Source organism: Salvelinus sp. IW2-2015, linkage group LG4q.2 (assembly GCF_002910315.2).
Source record: "Salvelinus sp. IW2-2015 linkage group LG4q.2, ASM291031v2, whole genome shotgun sequence".
Lineage (NCBI taxonomy): Eukaryota > Metazoa > Chordata > Actinopteri > Salmoniformes > Salmonidae > Salvelinus > Salvelinus sp. IW2-2015.
In genome coordinates this window covers 10,744,678-10,771,303 of record NC_036843.1, presented here as the reverse complement: position 1 = coordinate 10,771,303, position 26,626 = coordinate 10,744,678, and the positions used below count along the sequence as shown (strand labels likewise).

Genomic DNA, 26,626 nt, shown 5'->3' with positions numbered 1-26,626 from the left:
CCTTCCATGCGCAACCCTCCGATTCCCTTCCATGCGCAACCCTCCGATTCCCTTCCATGCGCAACCCTCCGATTCCCTTCCATGCGCAACCCTCCTTCCATGTGTTAGGTTTCGTTCCTTACGTCCTTCTTTTTCAATCATTGGTGAAATTAGTATTATGACAATATCTTTAACGCCCACTCCCCAAAGCTGATTTATTGTGGAATGTTTGACTAGTCTTATCTCCTCCACTCCCCTGCAGAGCTCCTTCTTCACAGTCACACATTACTCCGAGGGGCCTCTTCATAATGAAATAGAGAACTAAAAACAATTGTGCCTGTGCCATTAAACCCCTACAACTCATCCAGAACGCCGCAGCCCGTCTGGTGTTCAACCTTCCCAAGTTCTCTCACGTCACCCCGCTTCCTCCGCCTCTCTCCACTGGCTTCCAGTTGAAGCTCGCATCCGCTACAAGACCATGGTGCTTGCCTACGGAGCTGTTAGGAACGGCACCTCCGTACTTCAGGCTCTGAACAGGCCTACACCCAAACAAGGGCACTGCGTTCACACCTCTCCTGCTCGCCTCCCTACCTCTGAGGAAGTACAGTTCCCGCTCAGCCCAGTCAAAACTGTTCGCTGCTCTGGCACCCCAATGTGGAACAAAACTCCCTCACGACGCCAGGTCAGCGAGTCAATCACCACCTTCCGGAGACACCTGAAACCCCACCTCTTTAAGGAATACCTAGGATAGATAAAGTAATCCTTCTAACCCCCCCCCCCTTAAAAGAGTTAGATGCACTATTGTAAAGTGGTTGTTCCACTGGATATCATAAGGTGAATGCACCAATTTGTAAGTCGCTCTGGATAAGAGCGTCTGCTAAATGACTTAAATGTAAATGTAATGTAAATGAAAGCACCGCCAGCATTCAAAAGTGACCAAAACATCAGCCAGGAAGCATAGAACTGAGAAGTGGTCTGTGTCACCACCTGCAGAATCACTCCTTTATTGGGGGTGTCTTGCTAATTGCCTATAATTTCCACCTTTTGTCTATTCATTTGCACAACAGCATGTGAAATTTATTGTCAATCAGTGTGCTTCCTAAGTGGACAGTTTGATTTCACAGAAGTGTGATTGACTTGGAGTTACATTGTGTTGTTTAAGTGTTCCCTTTATTTTTTTGAGCAGTGTATATAAAGCCATATGTATATATGATGATCGCAACCCTATTTTAAGACTAACCCCTCAACCATTCCAATATTTCCCAGCCCTAGAAGACCAGTGAGCTGATGGAGAATGTGTCCCAGGTGAGGACCCAGGAGATAGCAGAGCTGAGGGGGAAGGTGGGGAGCTTGAAAGACACAGCACCGGGCCCTGGACAGCACCAAGGCCGGCCAAGTGGAGTTGGACAAGTTGCAGAAGCTGGTGACCATGCGGGAGAAGGAGATGGGGCGAGTGAAGCGGCAGCCACAGCATTGTGTAGCAATGCGCAGAGCTAGAATGATTCTTCCAGGAGGCCCTGGGCAAGGTGAAGCATGAGATCCAGGCCTGCCCGCTGCAGTACAGGCAGGAGGCCCACAGTAGGAGGATGAGTAAGGCCTGGTCAGGCAAGCAGTACTCCTGAATCCACACCTCCCCCAAAACCCCTCACAGCACCAACAGTGTCTACACCGACCTGGAGGAGGCTGAGAAGTGGTGAGGCCTGCCTGCGGTCATCACCACCACTTACCGTACATTGCCCCATTTCTCTGTTAGCAACTCCTTGTCAGCTGTATATGATTCAGCAGTCATCTATTCAAAACACAAACATTGTACACTGTTCAAAAGTTGACAAATAATGTCTAGACTGTTCCTACATGAAAATCAATTTTTCCACTACACTTGTGTTTCAGGAAAAATCTCCAGAGCAACAAGGTTGACATCTCTGAACTCACGTGGGAGAAGGAGAAAGAGCTTAGACTGCCAAAATGAAAGGACAGAAAGCAAGGTAACAGCTAGCTACTACATCGTGTGGGTCCGGTGTTGTCTGCCAGCAGACATGCTCATTGTTAGCTTCCCTCTTTTCTATTTCTACTGCGTTCAGTTTAGATGATACCATCAATTTGGAATCATTAAACATGAAAACAAAACCCCTGGCACAATAAAGAGTTGAGATCAAAACGCAGTGATACCATAAGAAGCACGAGCCGTGCTGCAGTCTGAGGGACTTTAAGACATTTAAAAAGGAGTCACAAATAAACAGCTCTTTTGTCAGCAGAAGAGGATACCATAAAACATCAGTTAGGTTTAAACCAAATTTTCTTTTCCGTCCAGCTGCTTAAAAAGAAGGAAGAAAGAGTCTGGGCACAATAGTAAAAATAGGGCCGGCCACAGAGTCCTGTGCTTGGAAACAAACATCTGGCCACGCCGATTTGCCTTCAGCCTCTTGGCCCCACTTCACGTGCACAAGGAGTTTATTTAGTTCTTTGAACGTCTGTGGTTAGGGAACAGCTGGCAGCATGATTGTCAAGTTGAGTGCAGGGGATCTGAATGTATATGGTGTCAACATTGTCCTGACGTCTAGCCTTGCAAACAGAGCATTTGGCAACCTAGGATGAATTTACAGAAACCCAGTAGAGTATGAATCATAATGACTAATTTCTGCAGTCTACAGCTAGACAGAACAGCTGCCACAGTATAGGAAAACGTTCCTTTTAAAAATCTACAGCATTTCAATCTACTCTTCCTTTTGCAGGAATCTGAGCCAACCTTTGGCGTTGTTGGCATCCCCAGATAGGAACCAGAACGACACAGATCCCGGGTAAGACACCAAAACAATACTTGAGAATGTCCTGGTTTCTCTTTGTAATTACAAAGCTTCGGTAGATTTATCTGTCCCATAGAGCATGTTTAAACACTGGCAGTGAGACAGTGATTTATCAGACCTTGTAGATTTTTTGCTACATAATGACATATGCCTTGCAGAATTACAGAGGAGCCGTCCCTTGCGACCATCACCCAGGCGCCTGTGTATACCCTGCCCTCCAACCCCAGCGCCCTGCCGGATATCCAGAACACATGAGCTCCCCGACAGTCCCCTGCGGTGTTAGTGTCACGGTCGGTCTGAGAATTTTGCTGCTCCAAATGAAGTCTCCAGAATTATGTTGATGTTTTGTGAAAAACGTTTGTGTGGTATTTTCTGAACGTCATAATTTAAAGCGTACAAAAGGAATACTTTAACTTTTTAAAAGGAGTCAGGACAGACGAACGATAAAGGGTTCAATTAAAACAGATAGCTTCTTATTAAAATGCAACCTGTACTGAATGTAATGAAATATTGACACATGCAGGAATAACTGCACCACAGGATGTGTGCATAACACACATTTCTAAGATCCAGATGAACTGAAACCATGATTAATAGTGGCATCACATTTGGCAGCTACACATTCATCAATATCATAATGTTGTTGAGGCAGTATATTTTGAACACTGACGTTATAGAAGAAAAGCTATGCAAGTACTTCACACCGTTTAAGCTCCTACAGTTACTTTGCATTATTGCCAAAAACGTAACATAGATCGTCATGATCTGTGAGAACCCTTGGGAGTTGCTAGCCTAATATACACATAATTACTAGAAACTTGCCTAGAGCAAGGGTACTGTCAATCAACAATGAAGCCAAACTATTTATCCATAGTGAGTGAGTGAATGAATCTTGAGATAACAAGCAACTAATGGCACAGTAGTTTTGACATTTTGCTTCACAAAAGACATGAGAAATGTTTTCCTCCAGACCAGTTAGCGTCCCATGGTTGGCATGGAAACTGAAGGAGTTTGCACAGTGGCGTCTTCTGCCTTCCATTGTGAAGAACAGTTTTGATCTGTGTGTAAACCTGGATGCCCAGTAGAAAGTAGGGAAAACAACTATAATATGCTGCTCTGTAACTATATATGTGGCATCATGACCGTATTACATCACTGAGAACATTAAACAAAGCTGAAAATCTGGACTGAATACAGTTGGCTTTGATCAGTTATCACTAGTTAAGAGGACCGAGTGGTTTACATCACTAGTCAGCCACAGAAACTCCAACCTTCATGTGGAAATTGTCCAGCGCAACTTCCTGTTTGTCAACCTTACCTTGTCAACTGATACTCGTTTGCCGTAGAAGTTGGTGTCTCCTCTGAAAGAACCTTGTGAGCCAGTGAAGGAGAACATGGGCAGAGGAACAGGGATAGGAACATTTATCCCAATCTGAAAAACACAAACTTCCATTACTGCACTGGAAATGCAAGCTGTTGACTCAAAACAGGATCAGAGCAACTGGATGAGTAACTCTGGGAGAGGAAGGTGTACTAAATGCATGAAATTAGTTACATCAAACCAAAAACCATTGCTGTTGTTTTTGAGGCCACTGGAAACTCATGGTTGGTTGAGAATGTTTGAAAAAGCAGGAGTAATTTTGGACACCGGAGTCAAGCCTTTTGGCTGAGGGAGCGAAAAAAGATGAGGCTTTTGTTACAGCGAGGTTTGTAGGAGATTACAGCACATGGCCTGCCCTACACGGTGTTCTCCGTCATGTGAAGAGAAAACACTGGGTATAGCTGAGGCCCGCAAACAAATAGGGTAAATTCGGGCCATATTTATGCTTTAAATATTTAACAGGTCCTAAGGAATCCCTTTTGAGTTTAATTTAAGATTCTCTCCTATAATCCTACCAGGAAAATGTCTTTCTATGCCCCCCTGTTTTGATTAAAAAGGCGCATACTTTATTTGCTATAGCTATTTGTAGTCCACATGGGGCCAGGTGGTGAGGGGCAGAGGAGTTGATTTTAGAGCAGAAGCAAACAAGGCTATACTTTTCATGGAAAATAATTATTGTTGAGTGTATGTTTTAGAACAGAGGTGCGATGTCCTCCTTGTTTAAGGTATAGACATGGCAGAAGGATATGAATGGCTCCATTCTCCCAGGACATAGGGGGACACACAGGGGTCCACAGCCACTCACCTGGCCTACGTCCACCTCATGAGTGTATTTGCGTGCTGTGGCTACGTTTGTGGTAAAGATAGCTGTGCTGTTGCCATAGGGGTTATTGTTGACCGGGCTGATGGCATCATCTAAAGATTCGGCCTCCAGGACCACCAGAACAGGCCCAGAGATCTCCTCAGTATAGCACTTCATCTGGGGCGAAGAGAAAATTAAATGAAAGTTTCAGGATTTGCACAGAAATTAATATAATTTTTGGCATGACAGCTTGTCATCTACAAGCACACACAAACTTACTGTGACATTGCCGATGATGGTTGGTCCAAAAACGTTGCCGTTCTCATTGCCCTGGACTTTGACGTTCCTGCCGTTGAGCAGCAGCTGGGCTCCCTCATCCATCCCACTCTGGATCAGGCTGTTGACCCTCTCCTTGGCCTGAGAGATCAGGGGCCCCACGTCCACTCACACCTTGTCCCCTGAGAGGGTTCCCCGAAAAATAACCTGCAGTGAGAACTCTCCCTCACAGCCACACACATTCACACAAATACCCCTTCAGCCACACACAAACACTCAAAAGCCCAGCCAGGGCGAGGGGCACCCAGCGGCACTCCCTCTGAAATGGCTGTTTAAATGCAGCCACACAAATTAGAGAGTATATCATTGCAAATAAGGGGCATCATTCATTCTTCTCCCCAACAACTTCCTTTCACAAAGACTTGATGCTCTGAGCTACTCTTAAGCATTGGGCGCAAACGCCACCGCAAATTTGCAGCATGAGTGACTCAACAAGCCCTCTCTTCCAGCTCAGCCCCATCTGAAGTTATGGTACAGCAAAGAGGCGAGATGTGGTTAGGGCTGCGTGGGAGGATTTAAGAGGACTAAGCAGAGGGCCCATTAGGGCTAGATAGGGTGGGAGGTGTGAGCAGGGTGAGGTACCTGCGTTAACGCGCAGAGCCTTGGCACATTCCACCAGTTCAGGCAGCCAGCTGAGGCCCTCGCCCACCAGGATGGCTGTGGAGAGGGCCATGCAGCGCTGTTCTGGTTCCCCGAACACCGCACCCACCAGCTGGTTCAGAGTGTTCTCCTTATTGGCATCAGGCATCACCACACCATGGTTCTTTGCTCCCTACAGCAGAGCATAAGGGGGAAATGTTTAGCCTCCTGCCACTTGACTTGAATACCAAGGAGAGTGATCCAATTCAAGTAAAAGCCCATCACATCATGTCTTCAATGTGGTTGAACGCAGATTCAAACAGAGATGGTCTCAAAAGTTCATCCTCTTAAAGAACTTTAGTGAGCAAACAATAGAAAGTACAATATTGTAAGTGCTTTACATTACATCAGTGCATTTCATTTGTAGATAATGTGAATGTGTTAAAAAATATTAGACTAATTTCCACAACGTGTGTAAATGGCTGTCTGGCTCAATACCTGTTCTAGCTGTACAGCTAATCAGCCAAATTGGAGAAGAGAAGCAGAGAGGACATCCTTCAACAACCGTTTCTAAGACAACACCGCCACCCTCTGTTTATTTCTAGAAACACCATATGCATGTCAGACTCGCCATGTTGGACTGTACACTCTTGCCGTTTTTGGATCCCCTCTCATAGATGTACTCTCCAGCTTGGTTGGAGCCCACAAAGCTGATGGCTGGATGATCACATAAGGTATACAGCTGGGAAAGACAGGGACTTATTTTAGATTGAGCACTGACAGGCCAGCCAAAATCAATTCATAATCTCTGCACTTTGTAATACAACAACGACGTCAATGCATGAGAATCAAAGCAGAGAGACAAATTGAATAATTCACATCACATTAGTAATGCCTCCAGATATATCTCAGAGAACAGCAGGTGATGGGGCATGTAGCTATTGTCTTACCGTCCTGCCAGCCATGGATGATGTTCAGGGTCCCGTATAGCATCCCAGCGTCCTGCAGCACCTTGGCCAAGAGCATGATGCAGGCTGGCTTCAAGCAGGTAGGTGTTGCCACACGCCATGCCAATGGGGAACATCCACAGAGGGATCATGGCGGGGAAGTTGAAGGGGGCGATGCCGGCACACAGCCTGATGGGCAGGCAGCATCTTTGGTGATGGAGGGTCTTCCCCAGCATCAGGGAGTTGATGCTGCATGTGTGCTTTACCAAATCAAAACAAATTGTATTGATCACATACACATATTTAACAGATGTTATTGCGGGTGTAGCGGAATGCTACCACCTCTGGAGACGGAAGTGGATGTTCGTCAGAGAGAGAGAAGAGCTGGGTCAGTCCCAGAATGTGTGTCACTACCCCTCACATGGAGACAGTCACAAGCGATAGACCAAAGATCTCTTTACATTATTTCAATGTCTAGGTCACTAGTGGAAAGATGAACCATTTCCTTGGCTGCACCACAAGTATCCAAAGAAGCTTATAGACCATATCCCCAAATATTTCCCTTCGGAAAGGCTGGTGCACATGAGACTTATGCAATCCTCTGAACACATCCCCCTCTGCATCTGCCAGGGTCTCGCCCTTCTCCAGAGTAATGCTCCTGGCAAGCTCTTTCTGTAACAAGACACACACACCATGAGCCAACACACACACCAAATCAGCTTCCTAATTTAAAATGAGTAACTTGCATTAAAGTCAACCCGAGCAACAGTATGGGTAAACCAATTGTATAGAGGCATGCTAAATATGTAGGGTATAAGTGTTTCAAACGATAGGGCAGGGCATTCAGGGGTAGTCTTTCAACCGCATAATATGACAAAAACAATGTGCCAAGTTCATGTTGCTAAACGTGCAATGAAGCGTGGATGATGAGATTTTACCTTTGCTTCTGTTTATTTATATAAATTTAACTAGGCAAGTCAGTTAAGAACAAATTCTTATTTACACTGACGACCTACACTGACCAAACCCGGGCGACGCTGGGCCAATTTGGCGCCGCCCTATGGGACTCCCAATCACGGCCGGATGTGATACAGCCTGGATTCGAACCAGGTACTATGGTGACGCCTCTTGCACTGAGATGCAGTGCCTTAAACCGCTGCGCCACTCAGGATTGGATTGTACTTCAGAACAGGTTCTTATCCCCGAGGTGTTTCAGACTTACAATGTTGTCCTTAATAAGCTGCTGATAGTGCAGAAAGATTTGTTGGTGCGCCAAAATGGAGGTTTCAGACCAGGAGCAGTAGGAGTGTGAGCAGGAGTCCACAGCAGCCAGCATCTCATCCTGTGTAGCCTTGGGGACACAAGCTATCACCTCATTGGAGGCCTGTGACAGTCAGAGGGAAGAATAATTTAGTGGGTGAACTGCAATCTGATTATAAAACAAAAATATTTGACTGTTATGAGCTGTGTGCTGAGCTTGAGCAGATAACTTCAACACATTATGATCGGACAACTGACAAACCACCATTTGGGGCCATTTCATCAAAAAGATGACCATCTACAGAAATGTCTGAGAGGAATGCTCTCAAGAGTCATTCTAAACCTCTATGATAATCAAACTGAAAGCAAAAGGCCAAACGAGCAGTGTCAGCTAACTGACCTTTGAACATTCATGCAAAAGCATGCTTGAGAATTATAACTGGAGATAAATGTCAAGAAAACAGCACAACAATATGTACACTCAAAAGTCAAGCTTTTCTTTTACATAATAGTAAATGGGCCTTAACCTTCTTATTGCTGAAAGTCAAATCCCACTTAACTCTTTTTTTACATTTATTTTACCTTTGTTTAACCAGGTAGGCAAGTTGAGAACAAGTTCTCATTTACAACTGCGACCTGGCCAAGATAAAGCAAAGCAGTTCGACACATACAACAACACAGTGTTACACATGGAGTAAAACAAACATACAGTCAAAAATACAGTACAATAACAAGTCTATATACAATGTGAGCAAATGAGGTGAGATAAGGGAGGTAAAGGCAATAAAAAGGCCACTGTGCGAAGTAAATACAATATAGCAATTAAAAACACTGGAATTGTAGATTTGCAGTAGGTGAATGTGCAAAGTAGAAATACTGGGGTGCAAGGGAGCAAAATAAATAAATACAGTAGGGGATGAGGTAATTGTTTGGGCTATTTATAGATGGGCTATGTACAGGTGCAGTGATCTGTGAGCTGCTCTGACAGCTGGGTGGCTTGAGATAGTGTTTCCAGTTTCAGAGATTTTTGTAGTTCGTGCCAGTCATTGGCAGCAGAGAGCTGTAAGGAGAGGCACCCAAAGGAGGAATTGGCCCTGGGGGTGACCAGTGAAATACACCTGCTGGAGTGCGTGCTACGGGTGGGTGCTGCTATGGTTAACCGGCTAAGCAGACATTGTAGCTGCACCTTACTGCAAAGTGCAGCGGCAGACCCATCCAAGGTCTTGTTTGTGCATTGTGACGTACGTTGCACTGAATGAAAAAATAGACTACTAATACAAACGTTCCATCATAAAACTTTGTGGTAGGCTGTGGGTAGAAATGTAAACATGTTACATTTAAATCGGTTTGTCATATACAGTCATGGCCAAAGGTTTTGAGAATGACACAAATATTAATTTCCACTAAGTCTGCTGCTTTAGTGTCTTTAGATATTTTTGTCAGATGTTACTATGGAATACTGAAGTATAATTACAAGCATTTCATAAGTGTCAAAGGCTTTTATTGACAATTACATGAAGTTGATGCAAAGAGTCAATATTTGCAGTGTTGACCATTCTTTTTCAAGACCTCTGCAATCCGCCCTGGCATGCTGTCAATTAACTTCTGGGCCACATCCTGACTGATGGCAGCCCATTCTTGCATAATCAATGCTTGGAGTTCGTCAGAATTTTTTTTTTTTGTCCACCCGCCTCTTGAGGATTGACCACAAGTTCTCAATGGGATTAAGGTCTGGGGAGGTTCCTGGCCATGGACCCAAAATATTGATGTTTTGTTCCCCGAGCCACTTAGTTATCACTTTGCCTTATGGTAAGGTGCTCGATCATACTGGAAAAGGCATTGTTCGTCACCAAACTGTTCTGGATGGTTGGGAGAAAGTTGCTCTCGAGGATGTGTTGGTACCATTCTTTATTCATGGCTGTGTTCTTAGGCAAAAGTGTGAGTGAGCCCACTCCCTTGGCTGAGAAGCAACACAACACATGAATGGTCTCAGGATGCTTTACTGTTGGCATGACACAGGACTGATGGTAGCGCTCAACCTTGTCTTCTGGGACAAGCTTTTTTCGGATGCCCCAAACAATCGGAAAGGGGATTCATCAGAGAAAATGACTTTACCCCAGTACTCAGCAGTCCAATCCCTGTACCTTTTGCAGAATATCAGTCTATCCCTGATGTTTTTCCTGGAGAGAAGTGGCTTCTTTGCTGCCCTTCTTGACACCAGGCCATCCTCCATAAGTCTTCGCCTCACTGTGCGTGCAGATGCACTCACACCTGCCTGCTGCTATTCCTGAGCAAGCTCTGTACTGGTGGTGCCCGATCCCGCAGCTGAATCAACTTTAGGAGACAGTCCTGGCGCTTGCTGGACTTTCTTGGGCGCCCTGAAGCCTTCTTCACAACAATTGAACCGCTCTCCTTGAAGTTCTTGATGATTCCGAATAACATGGTGATTTAGGTGCAATCTTACTGGCAGCAATATCCTTGCCTGTGAAGCCCTTTTTGTGCAAAGCAATGATGACGGCACGTGTTTCCTTGCAGGTAACCATGGTTGACAGAGGAAGAACAATGATTCCAAGCACCACCCTCCTTTTGAAGCTTCCAGTCTGTTATTCGAACTCAATCAGCATGACAGTGATCTCCAGCCTTGTCCTCGTCAACACTCACACCTGTGTTAACGAGAAATCACTGACATGATGTCAGCTGGTCCTTTTGTGGCAGGGCTGAAATGCAGTGGAAATGTTTTTGGGGGGATTCAGTTCATTTGCATGGCAAAGTGGGACTTTGCAATTCATTGCAATTCATCTGATCACTCTTCATAACATTCTGGAGTATATGCAAATTGCCATCATACAAACTGAGGCAGCAGACTTTGTGAAAATTAATATTTGTACAACCACTATAATGAAGAGTTTATTCTAAAAGTATTATTTATGTTATTAATTCACCACTGAGGAGGAGTAACATGCGCCCAACCTCCTGGTAGAAAGCAAGAGGTTAGCAATTGATACAAATAATAATAACGCGTTCATGCAATAATGAGTTCATGCATTTATTGTGAATAGTATCATTTCAACTCTCAGCTATATAGCATTAGAAGCAAAGTAGATGCACTAGGCCTACTACCTCATTGGGGGTGGTTCTGATACCCAAGCTGACAAGGTGAAAAATCTGTCTATGTGTCCTTGAACAAGGCACTTGCTCCAGGTGCACCGTACTGTTATGGCCAGACCCTGTAAAACACAGGTGTCAAACTCATATCATGGAGGGCCAAATGTATGAGGGTCTTCGCTCCTCCCTTGTACTTGATTTATGAATTATGGTCACTAATTAGTAAGGAACTCCCCAAGTTCCTGGTCTTCTAGGGCTTAATTGAAAGGAAAAAAATAAAAACCTGCAGACACTAGGCCCTCCAAGGAATGAGTTTGACACCTCTACTGTAAAACAACATTTCACTGCACTGTCCGGTGTATGTGACAAAAGCAAATATAATTTTTACTTCCAGGCCTCATGTTAGGACGGGATTAATGTACAACTACGGCAATCCGGAATGTCATAGAAGTGCAACTGGGACATAAAGGTGAATGTTGGGGTCAATTTCACAGCGATTTTTAGATGGATTACTAAAAGCTAAAAATGTATGAATTAGACAATTTAGCTGTACAGCACACATGGGAGTCATACCTCATCCCGTCAGTAGAGGATGCCTGGTTGTTCCTTAAAAGTGCTTTCCTCACCATCTTAAATAAGCATGCCCCATTCAAAAAAACGTAGAACTAAGAACAGATATAGCCCTTGGTTCACTCCAGACCTGACTGCCCTTGACCAGCACAAAAACATCCTGTAGCGTACTGCATTAGCATCAAATAGCTCCCACGATATGCAACTTTTCAGGAAAGTTAGGAAAGGCAAGCTTTTTCAAACAGAAATTTGCATCATGTAGCACTAATTCCAAACCGTTTTGGGACACTGTAAAGTCCATGGAGAATAAGAGCACCTCCTCCCAGCTGCCCACTGCACTGAGACTAGGAAACACTCACCACCGATAAATCTACAATAATCATTTTTCTACGGCCGGCCATGCTTTCCACCTGGCTACCCCTACCAACAGCTCTGCACCCCCCGCCCCGCTTCTCCACCCAAATCCAGATAGCTGATGTTCTGAAAGATCTACAAAATCTGGACCCCTACAAATCTGCTGGGCTAGACAATCTGGACCCTCTTTCTAAAATGATCCACAGAAATTGTTGCAACCCCTATTACTAGCCTGTTCAACCTCTCGTATCGTCTGAGATCCCTAAAGATTGGAAAGCTGCCGCAGTCATCCCCCTCATCAAAGGGGGAGACACTCTAGACCCAAACTGTTACAGACCTATATCCATCCTGCCCTGCCTTTCTAAAGTCTTCGAAAGCCAAGTTAACAAACAGATCACGGACCATTTCGAATCCCACCGTACCTTCTCCACTATGCAATCTGGTTTCCGAGCTGGTCATGGGTGCACCTCAGCCATGCTCAAGGTCCTAAACGATACCATAACCGTCCTCGATAAAAGACAGTACTGTGCAGCCGTCTTCATCGACCTGGCCAAGGTTTTCGACTCTGGTAATCACCGCATTCTTATCGGCAGACTCAATAGCCTTGGTTTCTAAAATGACTGCATCACCTGGTTCACCAACTACTTCTCAGACAGAGTTGAGTGTGTCAAATCGAGGGCCTGTTGTCCGGACCTCTGGCAGTCTCTATGGGGGTGCCACAGGGTTCAATTCTCGGGCCGACTCTTTTCTCTGTATATATATCAATGATGTCGCTCTTGCTGCTGGTGATTCTCTGATTGACCTCTATGCAGACGACACCATTCTGTATACATCTGGCCCTTCTGTGGACACTGTGTTAACAAACCACTAAATGAGCTTGAATGCCATACAACACTCCTTCCGTGGCCTTCAACTGCTCTTAAATGCTAGTAAAACTAAATGCATGCTCTTCAACCGATTGCTGCCCGCACCCGCCCGCCCGACTAGCATCACTACTTTGTACGGTTCTGACTTAGAATATGTGGACAACTACAAATACCTAGGTGTCTGGTTAGACTGTAAACTCTCCTTCCAAACTCACATTTGGAGATGCTTATCCAAAATGAAATCTAGAATCGGCTTCCTATTTCGCAACAGAGCCTCCTTCACTCATGCTGCCAAACATACCCTCGTAAAACTGACTATCCTACCGATCCTTGACTTCGGCGATGTCATTTACAAAATAGCCTCCAACACTCTACTCAGCAAATTGGATGTAGTCTATCACAGTGCCATCCATTTTGTCACCAAAGCCCCATATACTACCCACCACTGCGACCTGAATGCTCTCGTTGGCTGGCCCACGCTACATATTCGTCGACCAAACCCACTGGCTCTATGTCATTTATAAATCTTTGCTAGGTAAAGCCTCACCTTATCTCAGCTCACTCATCACCATAGCAACACCCACCTGTAGCACACGCTCCAGCAGGTATATTTCACTGGTCATCCCCAAAGCCACCTACTTTGGCTGCCAATGACTGGAACGAATTGCAAAAAAAATTAAATCACTGAAGCTGGAGACATATCTCCCTCACTAACTTTAAGCATCAGTTGTCAGAGCAACTTACTGATCACTGCACCTGTACACAGCCCATCTGTTATTAGCCCACCCAACTACCTCATCCCCATATTTTTTTTGCTCTTTTGCACCCCAGTATCTATACTTGCACATCATCATTTGCACATCTATCACTCCAGTGTTAATGCTACATTTTAATTATTTCGCCACTATGGCCTATTTATTGCTTACCTCCCTAATCTTACTACATTTGCACACACTGTACATTTTTCTATTGTGTTATTGACTGTACGCTTGTTTATTCCATTTGTAACTCTGTGTTGTTGTTTGTGTTGCACTGCTTTGCTTTATCTTGACCAGGTCGCAGTTGTAAATGAGAACTTGTTCTCAACTGGCCGACCTGGTTAAATAAAATGTGAAATTAAAATAAAATATAGCTGCAAACCTTGACAGGCAGCGGATATGATAAGCACTTTAAAAAAAATGAATAGTAGGAGGTTGGTTTGGTACCCATTTCTAAGGAGGAATGCTTCCTAAAAGTGACCTACGGAATAGTCGATAACAAGACAAGCACCAAGCCACGACATCTATAATTTTGTAAACAAAGTGAAACCTATCAAAAGCATTTAGTCGTCATTAACTTGAGGGTAAAGCATTATAACATGATTTCTTACACCTTTCTTTCAACAGTGATCTCGATACAGTCCATGCCATGATGAAAATGTGTTTATTGCTCGATCTATCCCCGAACTATGTCCCCGGCCAGCAGTGTCAGCAGAAACACCCTTCAAATTTAATCCATCACCTACATCGACAGAGGGAGGAATCTGGAAATAGCTGATCACTTATTGGCGTAGAACACCTCCCACAAAAATATGAACCTTATTGGCTGAAATTACAATTGTATTAGCCAATCTCTATGTAAAATTATAGACGAACCAACTTTTTAGAAAACATTTATAAAGCGCAGATCCGTCTTTTTGACAACTCGACTGGGTTATTTATGGTCCACCACAGACAATAGCTGAATATGGTCCAAAGATAATGATAGAGGTCTCTAGTGGCCAAAAGGCTATATTAGAATGTGCAGCGCCACTCAGGGCTTCCACCATTTTAAATGTAGTCAACTGGGTGGAACTTCTACTTTTGTTGGCTGATCCCTCCTGGTGACCCTGTTGGAGTCTTGTCCAACCAGGTCATTGGGAGGATTCAGCCTATCATGAAGAATAAAATGTATTACTTTAAAATCGAAATAGCATCAATGGCGCTACACATGTCACAGACGCTATAGTTGCACAGCTACAAAAACGAGTCCTCTACCTATCTCTATGATGTGGTCGCCTATGCTATATAGGAAAAGTACCTACAAATGTACAATTAGTTGGCGCTAATTTTATGAAACACGGGGGAATTTATATAATCTGCATAATATAGTTAACGTTTCCATCTTGCAGTATTGCGCAAAACCGCATAATAAGCTGTCATCGAAGTATTCTGTGACATGTAATGCCACATCCGCTGTTAAATGCACAACAAAGTAATAGTTTGTCTACTGTCTCTAGCCTACCTACCCCTTATAACCTGCAATGCGTCTCTCACTTGTCTCACAACGTTTCAGTACTAGACACTGAAACGTGGAATTAATTGAAGATGCTGGGAAAGTGCTTAGTCATAGACAAAAACCAGGGAGGAGGGTATTTGGGAGCACATTCTTCTATTGGCTGCAAGGAACACAGTTGTTTTCGTTATCATTCTGGAGTAACAGAATTTGCAGTAGTTAAACGCCTGATCTGTCTGAATACTATGGCAAATCAAACCAAGGTGAATCAATGAGGAATGTTAAGTAAGATATGAGAAAATGACGTATCACGTGCACTGATGTACTTTTCTTTCCTTTAGCCCATTATTCATGGGTATTTTAGGAGTTCGTGCTCTTGGAGGGTTGGAATCGGTAAGTACCCTTTGACTATGTATAGTCCACATCTCTGCGTACTTTACAGCATAAGAAAAGTGGCAATTCCTTTTGACACGGTAAATAAATAACCTACGTTGCTTCTTCCAGCTTTTGCTCTGAAAGGTATTGAATTTGACCAAGTCCCAGTCAATCTTATCAAAGATGGGGGTCAGCAGGTAACTTCCTCACGCTTTTGTTTTTAGGTAGAGGTATTGAACATCAATGTTGTAAAATATGTTCTCATACTGTACACATCAGTTTACAGAACAATACAAGGGGTTAAACCCTATGCAACAAGTTTATGCTGTTCAAATTGATGGCATCACGCTGTCACAGTCGGTGAGTCCAATGATGTTATTGGTATGTCAGTGTTTCAACAGTGATGTACTTCTGATAAAAGTTCAAATACAACTTAAATCTAACTCCAAATTTCCCAAATGTAACATTGACAAGACTAATCCACTTACCCTCAACTGGCAGTGATCCAATACATTGAGGAGACCAGAACAGGACACAGGCTTCTCCCTGCAGACCCAAAGAAACGTGCCCAGGTGCGCATGATCTCTGACCTTATCGCCTCTGGGATCCAGCCTGTGCAGGTAAGTGAATTACAGCACAAAGAAAGTGGATAAACAAGAGACAAGTACAGTGGGGCAAAAAAGTATTTAGTCAGCCACCAATTGTGCAAGTTCTCCCACTTAAAAAGATGAGGCCTGTAATTTTCATCATAGGTACACTTCAACTATGACAGACAAAATGAGGAAAAAAATCCAGAAAATCACATTGTAGGATTTTTAATTTATTTATTTGCAAATTATGGTGGAAAATAAGTATTTGGTCACCTACAAACAAGCAAGATTTCTGGCTCTCACAGACCTGTAACTTCTTCTTTAAGAGGCTCCTCTGTCCTCCACTCGTTACCTGTATTAATGGCACCTGTTTGAACTTGTTATCAGTATAAAAGACACCTGTCCACAACCTCAAACAGTCACACTCCAAACTCCACTATGGCCAACACCAAAGAGCTGTCAAAGGACACCAGAAACAAAATTGTAGACCTGCACCAGGCTGGGAAGACTGAATCTGCAATAGGTAAGCAGCTTGGTTTGAAGAAATCAACTGTGGGAGCAATTATTAGGAAATGGAACACATTTCTCATACATTTCTCATAATCTCCCTCGATCTGGGGCTCCACGCAAGATCTCACCCCGTGGGGTCAAAATGATCACAAGAACGGTGAGCAAAAATCCCAGAACCACARGGGGGGACCTAGTGAATGACCTGCAGAGAGCTGGGACCAACGTTACAAAGCCTACCATCAGTAACACACTACGCCGCCAGGGACTCAAATCCTGCAGTGCCAGATGTGTCCCCCTGCTTAAGCCAGTACATGTCCAGGCCCGTCTGAAGTTTGCTAGAGAGCATTTGGATGATCCAGAAGAAGATTGGGAGAATGTCATATGGTCAGATGAAACCAAAATATAACTTGTTGGTAAAAACTCAACTCGTCGTGTTTGGAGGACAAAGAATGCTGAGTTGCATCCAAAGAACACTTTGCATTTCAAGGTCCTGGAGTGGCCTAGCCAGTCTCCAGATCTCAACCCCATAGAAAATCTTTGGAGGGAGTTGAAAGTCCGTGTTGCCCAGCAACAGCCCCAAAACATCACTGCTCTAGAGGAGATCTGCATGGAGGAATGGGCCAAAATACCAGCAACAGTGTGTGAAAACCTTGTGAAGACTTACAGAAAACGTTTGACCTGTCATTGCCAACAAAGGGTATATAACAAAGTATTGAGATAAACTTTTGTTATTGACCAAATACTTATTTTCCACCATAATTTGCAAATAAATTCATTAAAAATCCTACAATGTGATTTTCTGGATTTRTTRTRCTCATTTTGTCTGTCATAGTTGAAGTGTACCTATGATGAAAATTACAGGCCTCTCTCATCTTTTTAAGTGGGAGAACTTGCACAATTGGTGGCTGACTAAATACTTTTTTGCCCCACTGTATAACCAATTGAAGGCACACAGTCCACTGCAGATCTGACCAAGTTTGCAAAACAAACTTTGTTTACTGTATGGACATCATGTGTTTGAATTGCCATTGCAACAATGATGACTGTAGAGCTACTCAGTCACGTCTGATAATTTGTATTTCAGAATTTGTACGTGCTACAGAAGATAGGAGCCGAGAAGGTGCAGTGGGCGCATCATTTCATCCAAAGAGGTTTTGAAGGTGGGTAAAAATAGCCTTACATACAATACCAGTATCGCTCTAGACAACCATTCCAGTCCTGATTTAATGTCCCTGTGTCTTTCAGCCCTGGAGCCCATTCTGAAAGAGACAGCTGGCAAGTACTGTGTAGAGGACGAGGTGAGGGGACACTCATCACATCAAAACACAGTAGACCTCTCTTCAAGTTTAGGAATTCTTGAACTAACCATGTTTACCTTTTAGATTTCCATGGCAGACATCTGTCTCGTCCCTCAAGTCTATAATGCTGAACGGTAAGGCAACCAGTCATTCAGAATTGTTACAGAAGAACACCACAGTATGAGACCGATTCATCACTGAACATACAACCCACATGACTTGTACATTTGCCCAACAGGTTCAAAGTGGATGTTGATCAGTTCCCAACTATCAAAAGGCTAAACGAAACCTTACTGAAGGTAGATGCTTTCAAAGAGAGTCATCCGTCCTGCCAACTAGACACACCTGCTGAAATATGTACATGAGAACCCCTCTGATGTCTAAGGGAGCCAGTAGTGCCACCATCATTGACTGCTTCTATAAAATGCCTTTGTCTTATTTAATGCGATTGAAACCAAAGACAATCTATTACTTGTATGATGAAGTTTCATTATTTTAATATTCATATTTACCCTCTAAGAAACAGTACATTCACCCATCTACACAAAATATGCCAATGCTGACCAAAGTGGATTTGTTAAGGGAAGCAATACAAAATGTAAACACATGAACAAATAGTGATGTATTAAATAATTTAAAAAAACATTTACTGTACAAATTCCCAAGTACCATACTAGCGCTCTGTTGATCCTTCATGTTACTGTAGAAGTTTATGGAATGTGAAACTGGCTGTCTGCACTTTGTTAAATAATCGGTTTTGTAAAAAAGCTGAAGTTCAGCTAACTTAAATTCAAATAAAACAGAAAATTGATTTCAGCTCTACCATGTGATAACACACATTGATGAGAAAATATTTAAAAACAGAAGAGATTGCTTGTCAGATCTGATGTGTATACCATCTTCTCAATGGGAAAAATGCCACTTAAAACAAATGGGTCACGACCCATAATGTGAAACACCACAATGGGATAAAAAGGCATCACTTGCACCATAACTAACAATCAGCCCCCCCAGGGAAAAAAGCTGATCAGACACGACTACAGCACAGAGCAAACAAAGGGGCCTTAAGCAGCCACAATAAAACTGTAACTGAAGACTTGATGAAATCTAAGCCTAACGTAACAGAGCCTTTACGCAGAACAGAAAATACCAAGGACTCAAAAGTCCCTGTACGATTTCTGCCCATGGCACATTCATATTATTTAGAATGTGTAAACCAGATACAGGGATAAAAGGTCAATTTATTTTCCTTATTTCCCAATAAGGTCGTAATCGTCTCCCCCTTAAGATCCAGTCTCTTATTCTACAGGGATCTCCACTGTGCACTTCATTGTGTTATTGTAGAAGGTCCCAGCGCAGTCAGAGCCCCCAAACACCAAGACGGTGCAGTGGATGTTGGCATACTCCCCCTGCTTCTGTTTATCAGCATCTGAGATGATAGAGCCTCCCAGATTGATCACACTGTGTCCGGCACGAGGCCTGGCGCAGAGCAGAGGGGAGACCACTGACTGCCACATACTGGTGTCTGAAAATAACCAAGACAGGCATTTTTATTCAGAGCAAATGAAAGAGGCTGGATTACCATCAACCTTCTTGAAAAAAAATGATAGGCCTTGGTGAGTGTGTACTCACCCGTGTTGAAGATATGAACATCCTGCAGGGCTCCAACAGCACTGCAACCGCCACTGACCAGCATCCTGTTGTCTGATACTGGCAGTGCTGCATGATATCTGACCAAAGATGATAGGGCAACTTTAACTTAGTAAAAAGGAATTTCTACACAAATATACATCCTTGTTGTTTACAGATACTAAGCAATAAATATCAGATTAAACAAATGGCATAGAATTAAATGGTCGCAATATTGGTCTGTGTGGCAATATAGACATTTTTCATCACGGCAAATACTTGTTGATGTCCTAGATATCTGAAATACGAAAAATGTCAGATGGGCATTGTGTTTATATTTTACAAGGTTTGATTTGTATATGTTCTCACCCTCGAGGCAGTGGTGGCATGTTCTCATATTTCACAGCTGTGTACTCCATGAAGCCTTTTGCCAAAAATTAAGAAAATTACATTTGAAGATCGTGGCAACTAGCTTTTTATAGAGTACTCCACATTACCACTGTCAGTGCCTTACCAAGATCCAAAATGTGGAGGTCGTTTAGGTAGGTTGCAGTCTTCCTGCCACCAAAAATGAGCAACTGGTTGGACAAAAGCGTGGTTGTGTGCCTGTAATGTAAACACAAAATGTGTTTATTAAATAAGCACTGTCGTCCTGTAATGGTTAGATACAGTAAGTGAAATATTCTAATAGCCCAATGCCTTGTCTACAGAAATACAATCAAGGAACACTGACCCAAACCTAGGTAGAGGTCGGTCCCCCTCGACGATGGGTTGGTACCAGAGCTCAAACTCTGGGTTAAAAATGTACAGAGCATTACTGCAGACTTTGCCTCCAGGACAGCGGCTTGGGTGAACCCCCCCAAAAACAAAGAGTTCTTTCTTATAGATAGTTGCAGAGTGGTAGGCCAACATGGGGATATCACCTCTTGCCTAGAAGATGAATTTCCACAAGAGAGAAATTCAAACTTTTCATTTGAAGGTCCTTAAGGTCAATTAAACTATAAAGTTACAAGTGGCACTGGACAGGACACTCACTGTGACAAGCTTCCACTTCCAGGTTAGAGTGTTGAGGATATAGAGGTCGCTGTAGCGCTGGCCCTCCCTCAGGCCACCGTACACGTAGACGACCTTGGAATCAGGGTCATAGGTTGCAGAGTGGCCATGGGCACACGGTGGGACAGGTCCAGAGGTGGAGGAGTTCATTGGGAACCAAAAATCATTGTCTGAGAAGATAACGTTGACAATCAATTTGATCAATTAAATGTGTGCTGGGCATTTCAAGATGCCAGGTAACAAATATTTACATTTTGGCTCCAAATTGTTTTATACAAGTTATTAAAATGGGCAACTCATCTCACCTATCTCCAGTTTCCATAGGGAGTCCTCGCAGTGAGTCTGGTCAGAAGCTTCTCCTCCAATGACAATGGCCGTCTCAGGATCACTCAGACACATGGTGTGACTCCAGCGCTTTGATGGGCAAACTGAAAACAAAATATCCTTCATGTTTTTCATTCAGCAGAATAGCTGCTATTTGAAATAAACAAATCATTTCATGGCGAATTCTGTAACCTGCTCTGCAGTTGGTCTTCTTCATTCCAGTCTTCTCAACACTGTTCTCTCTAGATAGCTTTATTTTTTGGGGGCTAGATGCTCGACCAGTGTGCTCCTGAGGAATAATTTCAGGGCTCCATGCGATGCGACCCCTCTTCCCAATCACCGTCCGTCTGGGGGTCTTATCCTTCAAATACCATTAAGATGAAAGAGACCGGTTCAATTTCTCCCGCCACACCACTCTCTACTTGGAAAGGTTCTTACTCAAGCATGAGCCCTACCGTAAGCGAAATACAGGGTTTCTCAGACAAAATGGAATCATTGATTTCTGTCTTGTTAGCTTTGAGTTCGGCATAGCAAATGCTGTCTCCTAGATGTGATGAGTTGGGGGTTGTAATCTGCAAAGAGTGATACATTTGATTTCTGTCTCACTGAACTACAATTTTAATGACAGTGTAGACCAGAAAAATGCCTCAAAATCAAGAGTGTAGTGACAGGTCTACTAACTAGTGGATAACCCTGCAATTTACCCTCTGACTCCCAGAGTTGTTGAGCAGAGTATGGGAGAGATGGCTGTTGTGCGCGACTGGGCTGGAGTGTTTTCTTGGCACAGGTGGAGTATTGCTGATGAAACTGGCTTCATTCTTTTTGAGGAAAGAGTTGAATAACATTATTTAAGACACTGGTACATTATGTAGGCTGTTATTAATCATTCCAGAATCCTTTGCAAAGACGAATATAGTATCTGGTCAGTATTTAATTTATAATGTGAGATGTCACAATAAAGTGACACCTGTCACAATAACAATATTGAAAATGTACAGAATAAAAACGCTGGAAACCATACCTCTCCACAAACAGTGAGCAAAACCTTCCCATATACTCCTCTCCTCCCTTTCTCTGTTGCCTCTTGGACAAGGTCAGCATTCCAATCTCCCTCCCAAGTCAAGCATCTTTAAAACAAGCAATATAGACCTTGTATGCATTTTTGCAATTGTTATTAATTAGAATGCATGTAGGCCTAATGTACCTTGTCTGGTCTGACAATGTACCAATCCTCTGCGGTTTCACGTCCTGGCTAACCAGAACATCAACTGAAATGGTTGTCTCGCTTGATAAGAACCGCCATTCCCCAAGACTGAATACAACAAGTTGTTTGGGAAGTGGCAATGGAACATGGACTTGGTGGCACTGGCGATTGGATTTGCTGCAATAATTACGGACAAACATTTATGCTGTGAACTACAAGGATGAAGATTGGGCATGTCTGTAATGAATAACGATGGCTCAAATTGGGAGTTGCTGCGTGCCCACTTTCAAAATTTCAACAACGAAATACCTGATAACTACCTGATAAACTGACGGGGTGCATCGTTTAACGACCAGAGGACGAAAAAATTTAGCCGTCCCATGTTGATTTGCTCCGAAGTGAATCAGCAAAATTGCAGATTTGCGTTAACGAAGATTGAACCAATATCACCAGGACAAATCGCTCGCCAGCGCCAGTGCAAGTGAAAGTGGCGTGTAATTTATAAACTGCGCACCTGTTATCGGCTCTATTGGGTTGCAGTGTGCACAGATCTAGGGTCAGTTTAGTCTCAACCCAGTCCAAATCTTCACCATTATGCGGGCCGACTTTACCCTGCTGTCGTGTGACCATGTTCTATCCTCATCTGATTACTTTTTGGAACAGCTCAAAATAAAACTGTTGATGGATGTTTCATCAGCTGTGTTATACTTACATCAACTCCCTCATGATTGTTCTTAATGGAGAATCATGGGACAAACTCCCATAAGAGCATAGGCCTTAAACTGTATGTGTGAGATAGGTCAGCTCTAATGATCAAATCCTATAGCATTTATGTAATGTTCTCTATCTTCAGAACGAGTTAAACAATTCAGTTTATCCAACTGATTCTGTCATTTCAGCAGTTGCAGGATAACAAAACAAAATAAAATCAGATTATATTTGTCACCTGCGCCTAACAAAACAGGTGTAGTAGACCTTACAGTGAAATGCTTCCTGACAAGCCCTTTTAACCAACAATGCAAAAACATTTTTAAAGAAAGAAAATATTTGCCAAAAAAATACCCCCAAAAATTAGGTAGGAAAAAAGTAACACAATGAAATAACAATAACGCTATGTACAGGGGGTACAGGTTAGTGGATGTAATTGAGGTAAAATGTACATGTAGGTAGGGGCTTTTGTGAATTTTTCAGTACATGTGTGGCAATTATTTATTTCAGATGGAGCCAGCAAAACCAGTGCACTAGTTTTGTGCTCTGGATCATTAAACACCATTAGACCTGGTTACACCTCTTGGTTTTTTTCCAGAACAGGGGTGTGTGTCCCTTTCAGAGGAGTCAGCCGGAGGACATGTATTGGTTATTCTTGTAGCGTGCCAAGGTCTGTTGCTATGGTTCTACATGCATGAAACTATTTCTGTGAGACTCTACAGGTTGCATGTCCTAATATGAAGGCAATATATAAAATAAAATAAATATTTAACCTTTATTTAACCAGGTAGGCTAGTTGAGAACAAGTTCTCGTTTACAACTGTGACCTGGCCAAGATAAAGCACAGCAGTTCGACACATACAACAACACAGAGTTACACATGGAATAAACAAACATACAGTCAATAATACAGTAGAAAAAAAAGAAGAAAAAAAGTCTATGTACAGTGAGTACAAATGAGGTAAGATTAGGGAGGTAAGGCAATAAATAGGCCATGGTGGCAAAGTAATTACAATATAGCAATTAGACACTGGAATGGTAGATGTGCAGAAGATTAATGTGCAAGTAGAGATACTGGGGTGCAAAGGAGCAAGATAAATAAACACAGTATGGGGATGAGGTAGTTGGATGGGCTGTTTACAGATGGGCTATGTACAGGTGCAGTGATCTGTGAGCTGCTCTGACAGCTGGTGCTTAAAGCTAGTGATGGGTCTCCAGCTTCAGCGATTTTTGCAGTTCGTTTCTGTCATTGGCAGCAGAGAACTGGAAGGAAAGGCGGCCAAAGGACGAATTGGCTTTGGGGGTGACCAGTGAGATATACCTGCTGGAGCGTGTGCTACGAGTGGGTGCTGCTATGGTGACCAGTGAGCTGAGATAAGGCGGGGCTTTACCTAGCAGAGACTTGTAGATGACCTGGAGCCAGTGGATTTTGCGACGAGTATGAAGCGATGGCCAGCCAACGAGAGCGTACAGGTCGCTGTGGTGGGTAATATATGGGGCTTTGGTGACAAAACGGATGGCACTGTGATAGACGGCATCCAATTTGTTGAGTAGAGTGTTGGAGGCTATTTTATGACATCGCTGAAGTCGAGGATCGGTAGGATGGTCAGTTTTACGAGGGTATGTTTGGCAGCATGAGTGAAGGATGCTTTGTTGCGAAATAGGAAGCCGATTCTAGATTACATTTTGGATTGGAGATGCTTAATGTGAGTCTGGAAGAAGAGTTTACAGTCTAGCCAGACACCTAGGTATTTGTAGTTGTCCACATATTCTAGGTCAGAACAGTCCAGAGTAGTGATGCTGGATGGGCGAGCAGGTGCGGGCAGTGATCGGTTGAAGAGCATGCACTTAGTTTTACTTGCATTTAAGAGCAGTTGGAGGCCACGGAAGGAGAGTTGTAGGGCATTGAAGCTCGTCTGGAGGTTAGTTAACACAGTATCCAAAGAAGGGCCAGATGTATACAGAATGGTGTCGTCTGTGTAGAGGTGGATCAGAGAATCACCAGCAGCGAGAGCGACATCATTGATGTATACAGAGAAGAGAGTCGGCCCGAGAATTGAACCCTGTGGCACCCCCATAGAGACTGCAAGAGGTCCGGACAACAGTTCCTCCGATTTGACACACTGAGCTCTGTCTGAGAAGTAGTTGGTGAACCAGGCGAGGCACTCATTTGAGAAACCAAGGCTGTTGAGTCTGCCAATAAGAATGATAACAGTGGCTAAATTCCAGAGGTGATAAGCCATTAAGAGGAGTTACTATGAGTATGATGTAAGGAGGACAAATGTATAAGTAGCTTGTGCTAAGACTGGAAGGGAGTTACTTCATGATTTGACTCGGCTTTTGTTATATTGATTAATAAAAGTCTATTTGAACTCACATGCTCCGGTATTTGTGAAATATGATTGACCAAATATTTCCACAACAGGGTAAAGTGACTATGCATAGATAATAAACAGCGAGTAGCAGCAGTGTAAAAAAGGGGGTCAATGCAAATAGTCTGGGTAGCCATTTCATGAACTGTTAAGCAGTCTTATGACTTGGGGGTAGAAGCTGTTAAGGAGCCTTTTGGACCTAGACGCTCTGGTACTGCTTACCGTGCGATAGCAGAGAGAATAGTCTATGACTAGGGTGGCTGGAGTCTTTGACAATTTTTAGGGCCTTTCTCAAACAATGCCTGGTATAGAGGTTCTGGATGGCAGGAAGGTTGGCCCCAGTGATGTACTGGGCCATACGCACTACCTTCTGTAGCGCCTTGCGGTCGGATGCTGAGCAGTTGCCATACCAAGCGGAGATGCAACCAGTCAGGATGCTCTCGATGGTGCAGCTGTAGAACTTTTTGAGGATCTGAAGATCCATGCCAAATCTTTTCCGTCTCCTGAGGGGGAATAAGCATTGTCGTGCCCTCTTCACGACTGTGTTGATGTGTTTGGACCATGATAGTTTGTTGGTGATGTGGACACCAAGGAACTTGAAGCTCTCGAACCCTTGATATCCGCTTGCTTTATAATGCTTTATAATCGTTCTTTAAAAGTAATTTCCTCACAATCTTAAATAAGCATGCCCCTTTCAAAAAATGTAGAACTAAGAACAGATATAGCCCTTGGTTCACTCCAGACCTGACTGCCCTCGACCAGCACAAAAACATCCTGTGGCGGACTGCACTAACATCGAATAGTCCCCGCGATATGCAACTTTTCAGGGAAGTCAGGAACCAATCAAAGGCTAGCTTTTTCTAACAGAAATTTTCATCCTGTAGCTCTAACTCCAAAATGTTTTGGGACACTGTAAAGTCCATGGAGAATAAGAGCACCTCCTCCCAGCTGCCCACTGCACTGAGGCTAGGTAACACTGTCACCCCCGAAAAATCCACGATAATCGAGAATTTCAATAAGCATTTCTCTACGGCTGGCCATGCTTTCCTCCTGGCTACCCCAACCCCGTCCAACAGCTCCGCACCCCCCCGCAGCTACTTGCCCAAGCCTCCCAGCTTCTCCTTCACCCAAATCCAGATAGCAGGTGTTCTGAAAGAGCTGCAAAACCTGGACCCGTACAAATCTGCTGGGCTAGACAATCTGGACCCTCTCTTTCTAAAATTATCTGCCTCCATTGTTGCAACCCCTATTACCAGTCTGTTCAACCTCTCGTATCATCCAAGATCCCTAAAGATTGGAAAGCTGCCGCGGTCATCCCCCTCTTCAA

General features: G+C 43.5%; 1 protein-coding gene and 3 pseudogenes across 2 annotated transcripts; 2 read left to right on the top strand and 2 right to left on the bottom strand.

The window, feature by feature from the left end:
- The window catches only part of LOC139027625 (basal body-orientation factor 1-like), an 8,995-nt pseudogene extending 5,957 nt beyond the window's left edge, over positions 1–3,038 (top strand).
- Positions 3,039–3,670: 632 nt separating this feature from the next.
- LOC111962972 (methylmalonate-semialdehyde/malonate-semialdehyde dehydrogenase [acylating], mitochondrial-like) lies at positions 3,671–7,082 on the bottom strand (annotated as a pseudogene).
- Positions 7,083–15,129: 8,047 nt separating this feature from the next.
- On the top strand, positions 15,130–18,548 carry LOC111963297 (maleylacetoacetate isomerase-like; annotated as a pseudogene).
- Positions 18,549–18,919: 371 nt separating this feature from the next.
- Positions 18,920–22,918, bottom strand: LOC111963296 (rab9 effector protein with kelch motifs). Of its 2 annotated transcripts, XM_023986635.2 has the most exons (13): positions 22,540–22,916; positions 22,220–22,396; positions 22,037–22,142; positions 21,720–21,833; positions 21,471–21,587; positions 21,208–21,376; positions 20,997–21,119; positions 20,674–20,861; positions 20,372–20,568; positions 20,153–20,244; positions 20,008–20,062; positions 19,642–19,739; positions 18,920–19,534 (listed from the first exon to the last, which is right to left on the bottom strand). In XM_023986635.2, the coding sequence occupies exons 1-13, from the start codon at positions 22,599–22,601 to the stop codon at positions 19,308–19,310; spliced, it is 1,725 nt and encodes a 574-aa protein (XP_023842403.1). In that variant the 5' UTR covers positions 22,602–22,916; the 3' UTR covers positions 18,920–19,307. The 2 variants fall into 2 exon arrangements, with proteins under 2 accessions (XP_023842403.1, XP_023842404.1); XM_023986636.2 differs by lacking the exon at positions 22,220–22,396 and having other exon boundaries at positions 22,540–22,918.
- Between the last annotated feature and the right edge of the window lie 3,708 nt (positions 22,919–26,626).

What these genes read in the sequence shown, in the direction of transcription:
- LOC111963296 (XM_023986635.2), bottom strand. Translation starts at nt 22,601, where the DNA reads ATGGGACGGCTAAATTTTTTCGTCCTCTGGTCGTTAAACGATGCACCC. An exon ending in TGCTCACTGTTTGTGGAGAG is followed by an intron (nt 21,834 to 22,036) that starts GTATGGTTTCCA and finishes TTCCTCAAAAAG; the next exon opens with AATGAAGCCAGTTTCATCAG. An exon ending in CCTCCACATTTTGGATCTTG is followed by an intron (nt 20,063 to 20,152) that starts GTAAGGCACTGA and finishes TTTTGGCAAAAG; the next exon opens with GCTTCATGGAGTACACAGCT.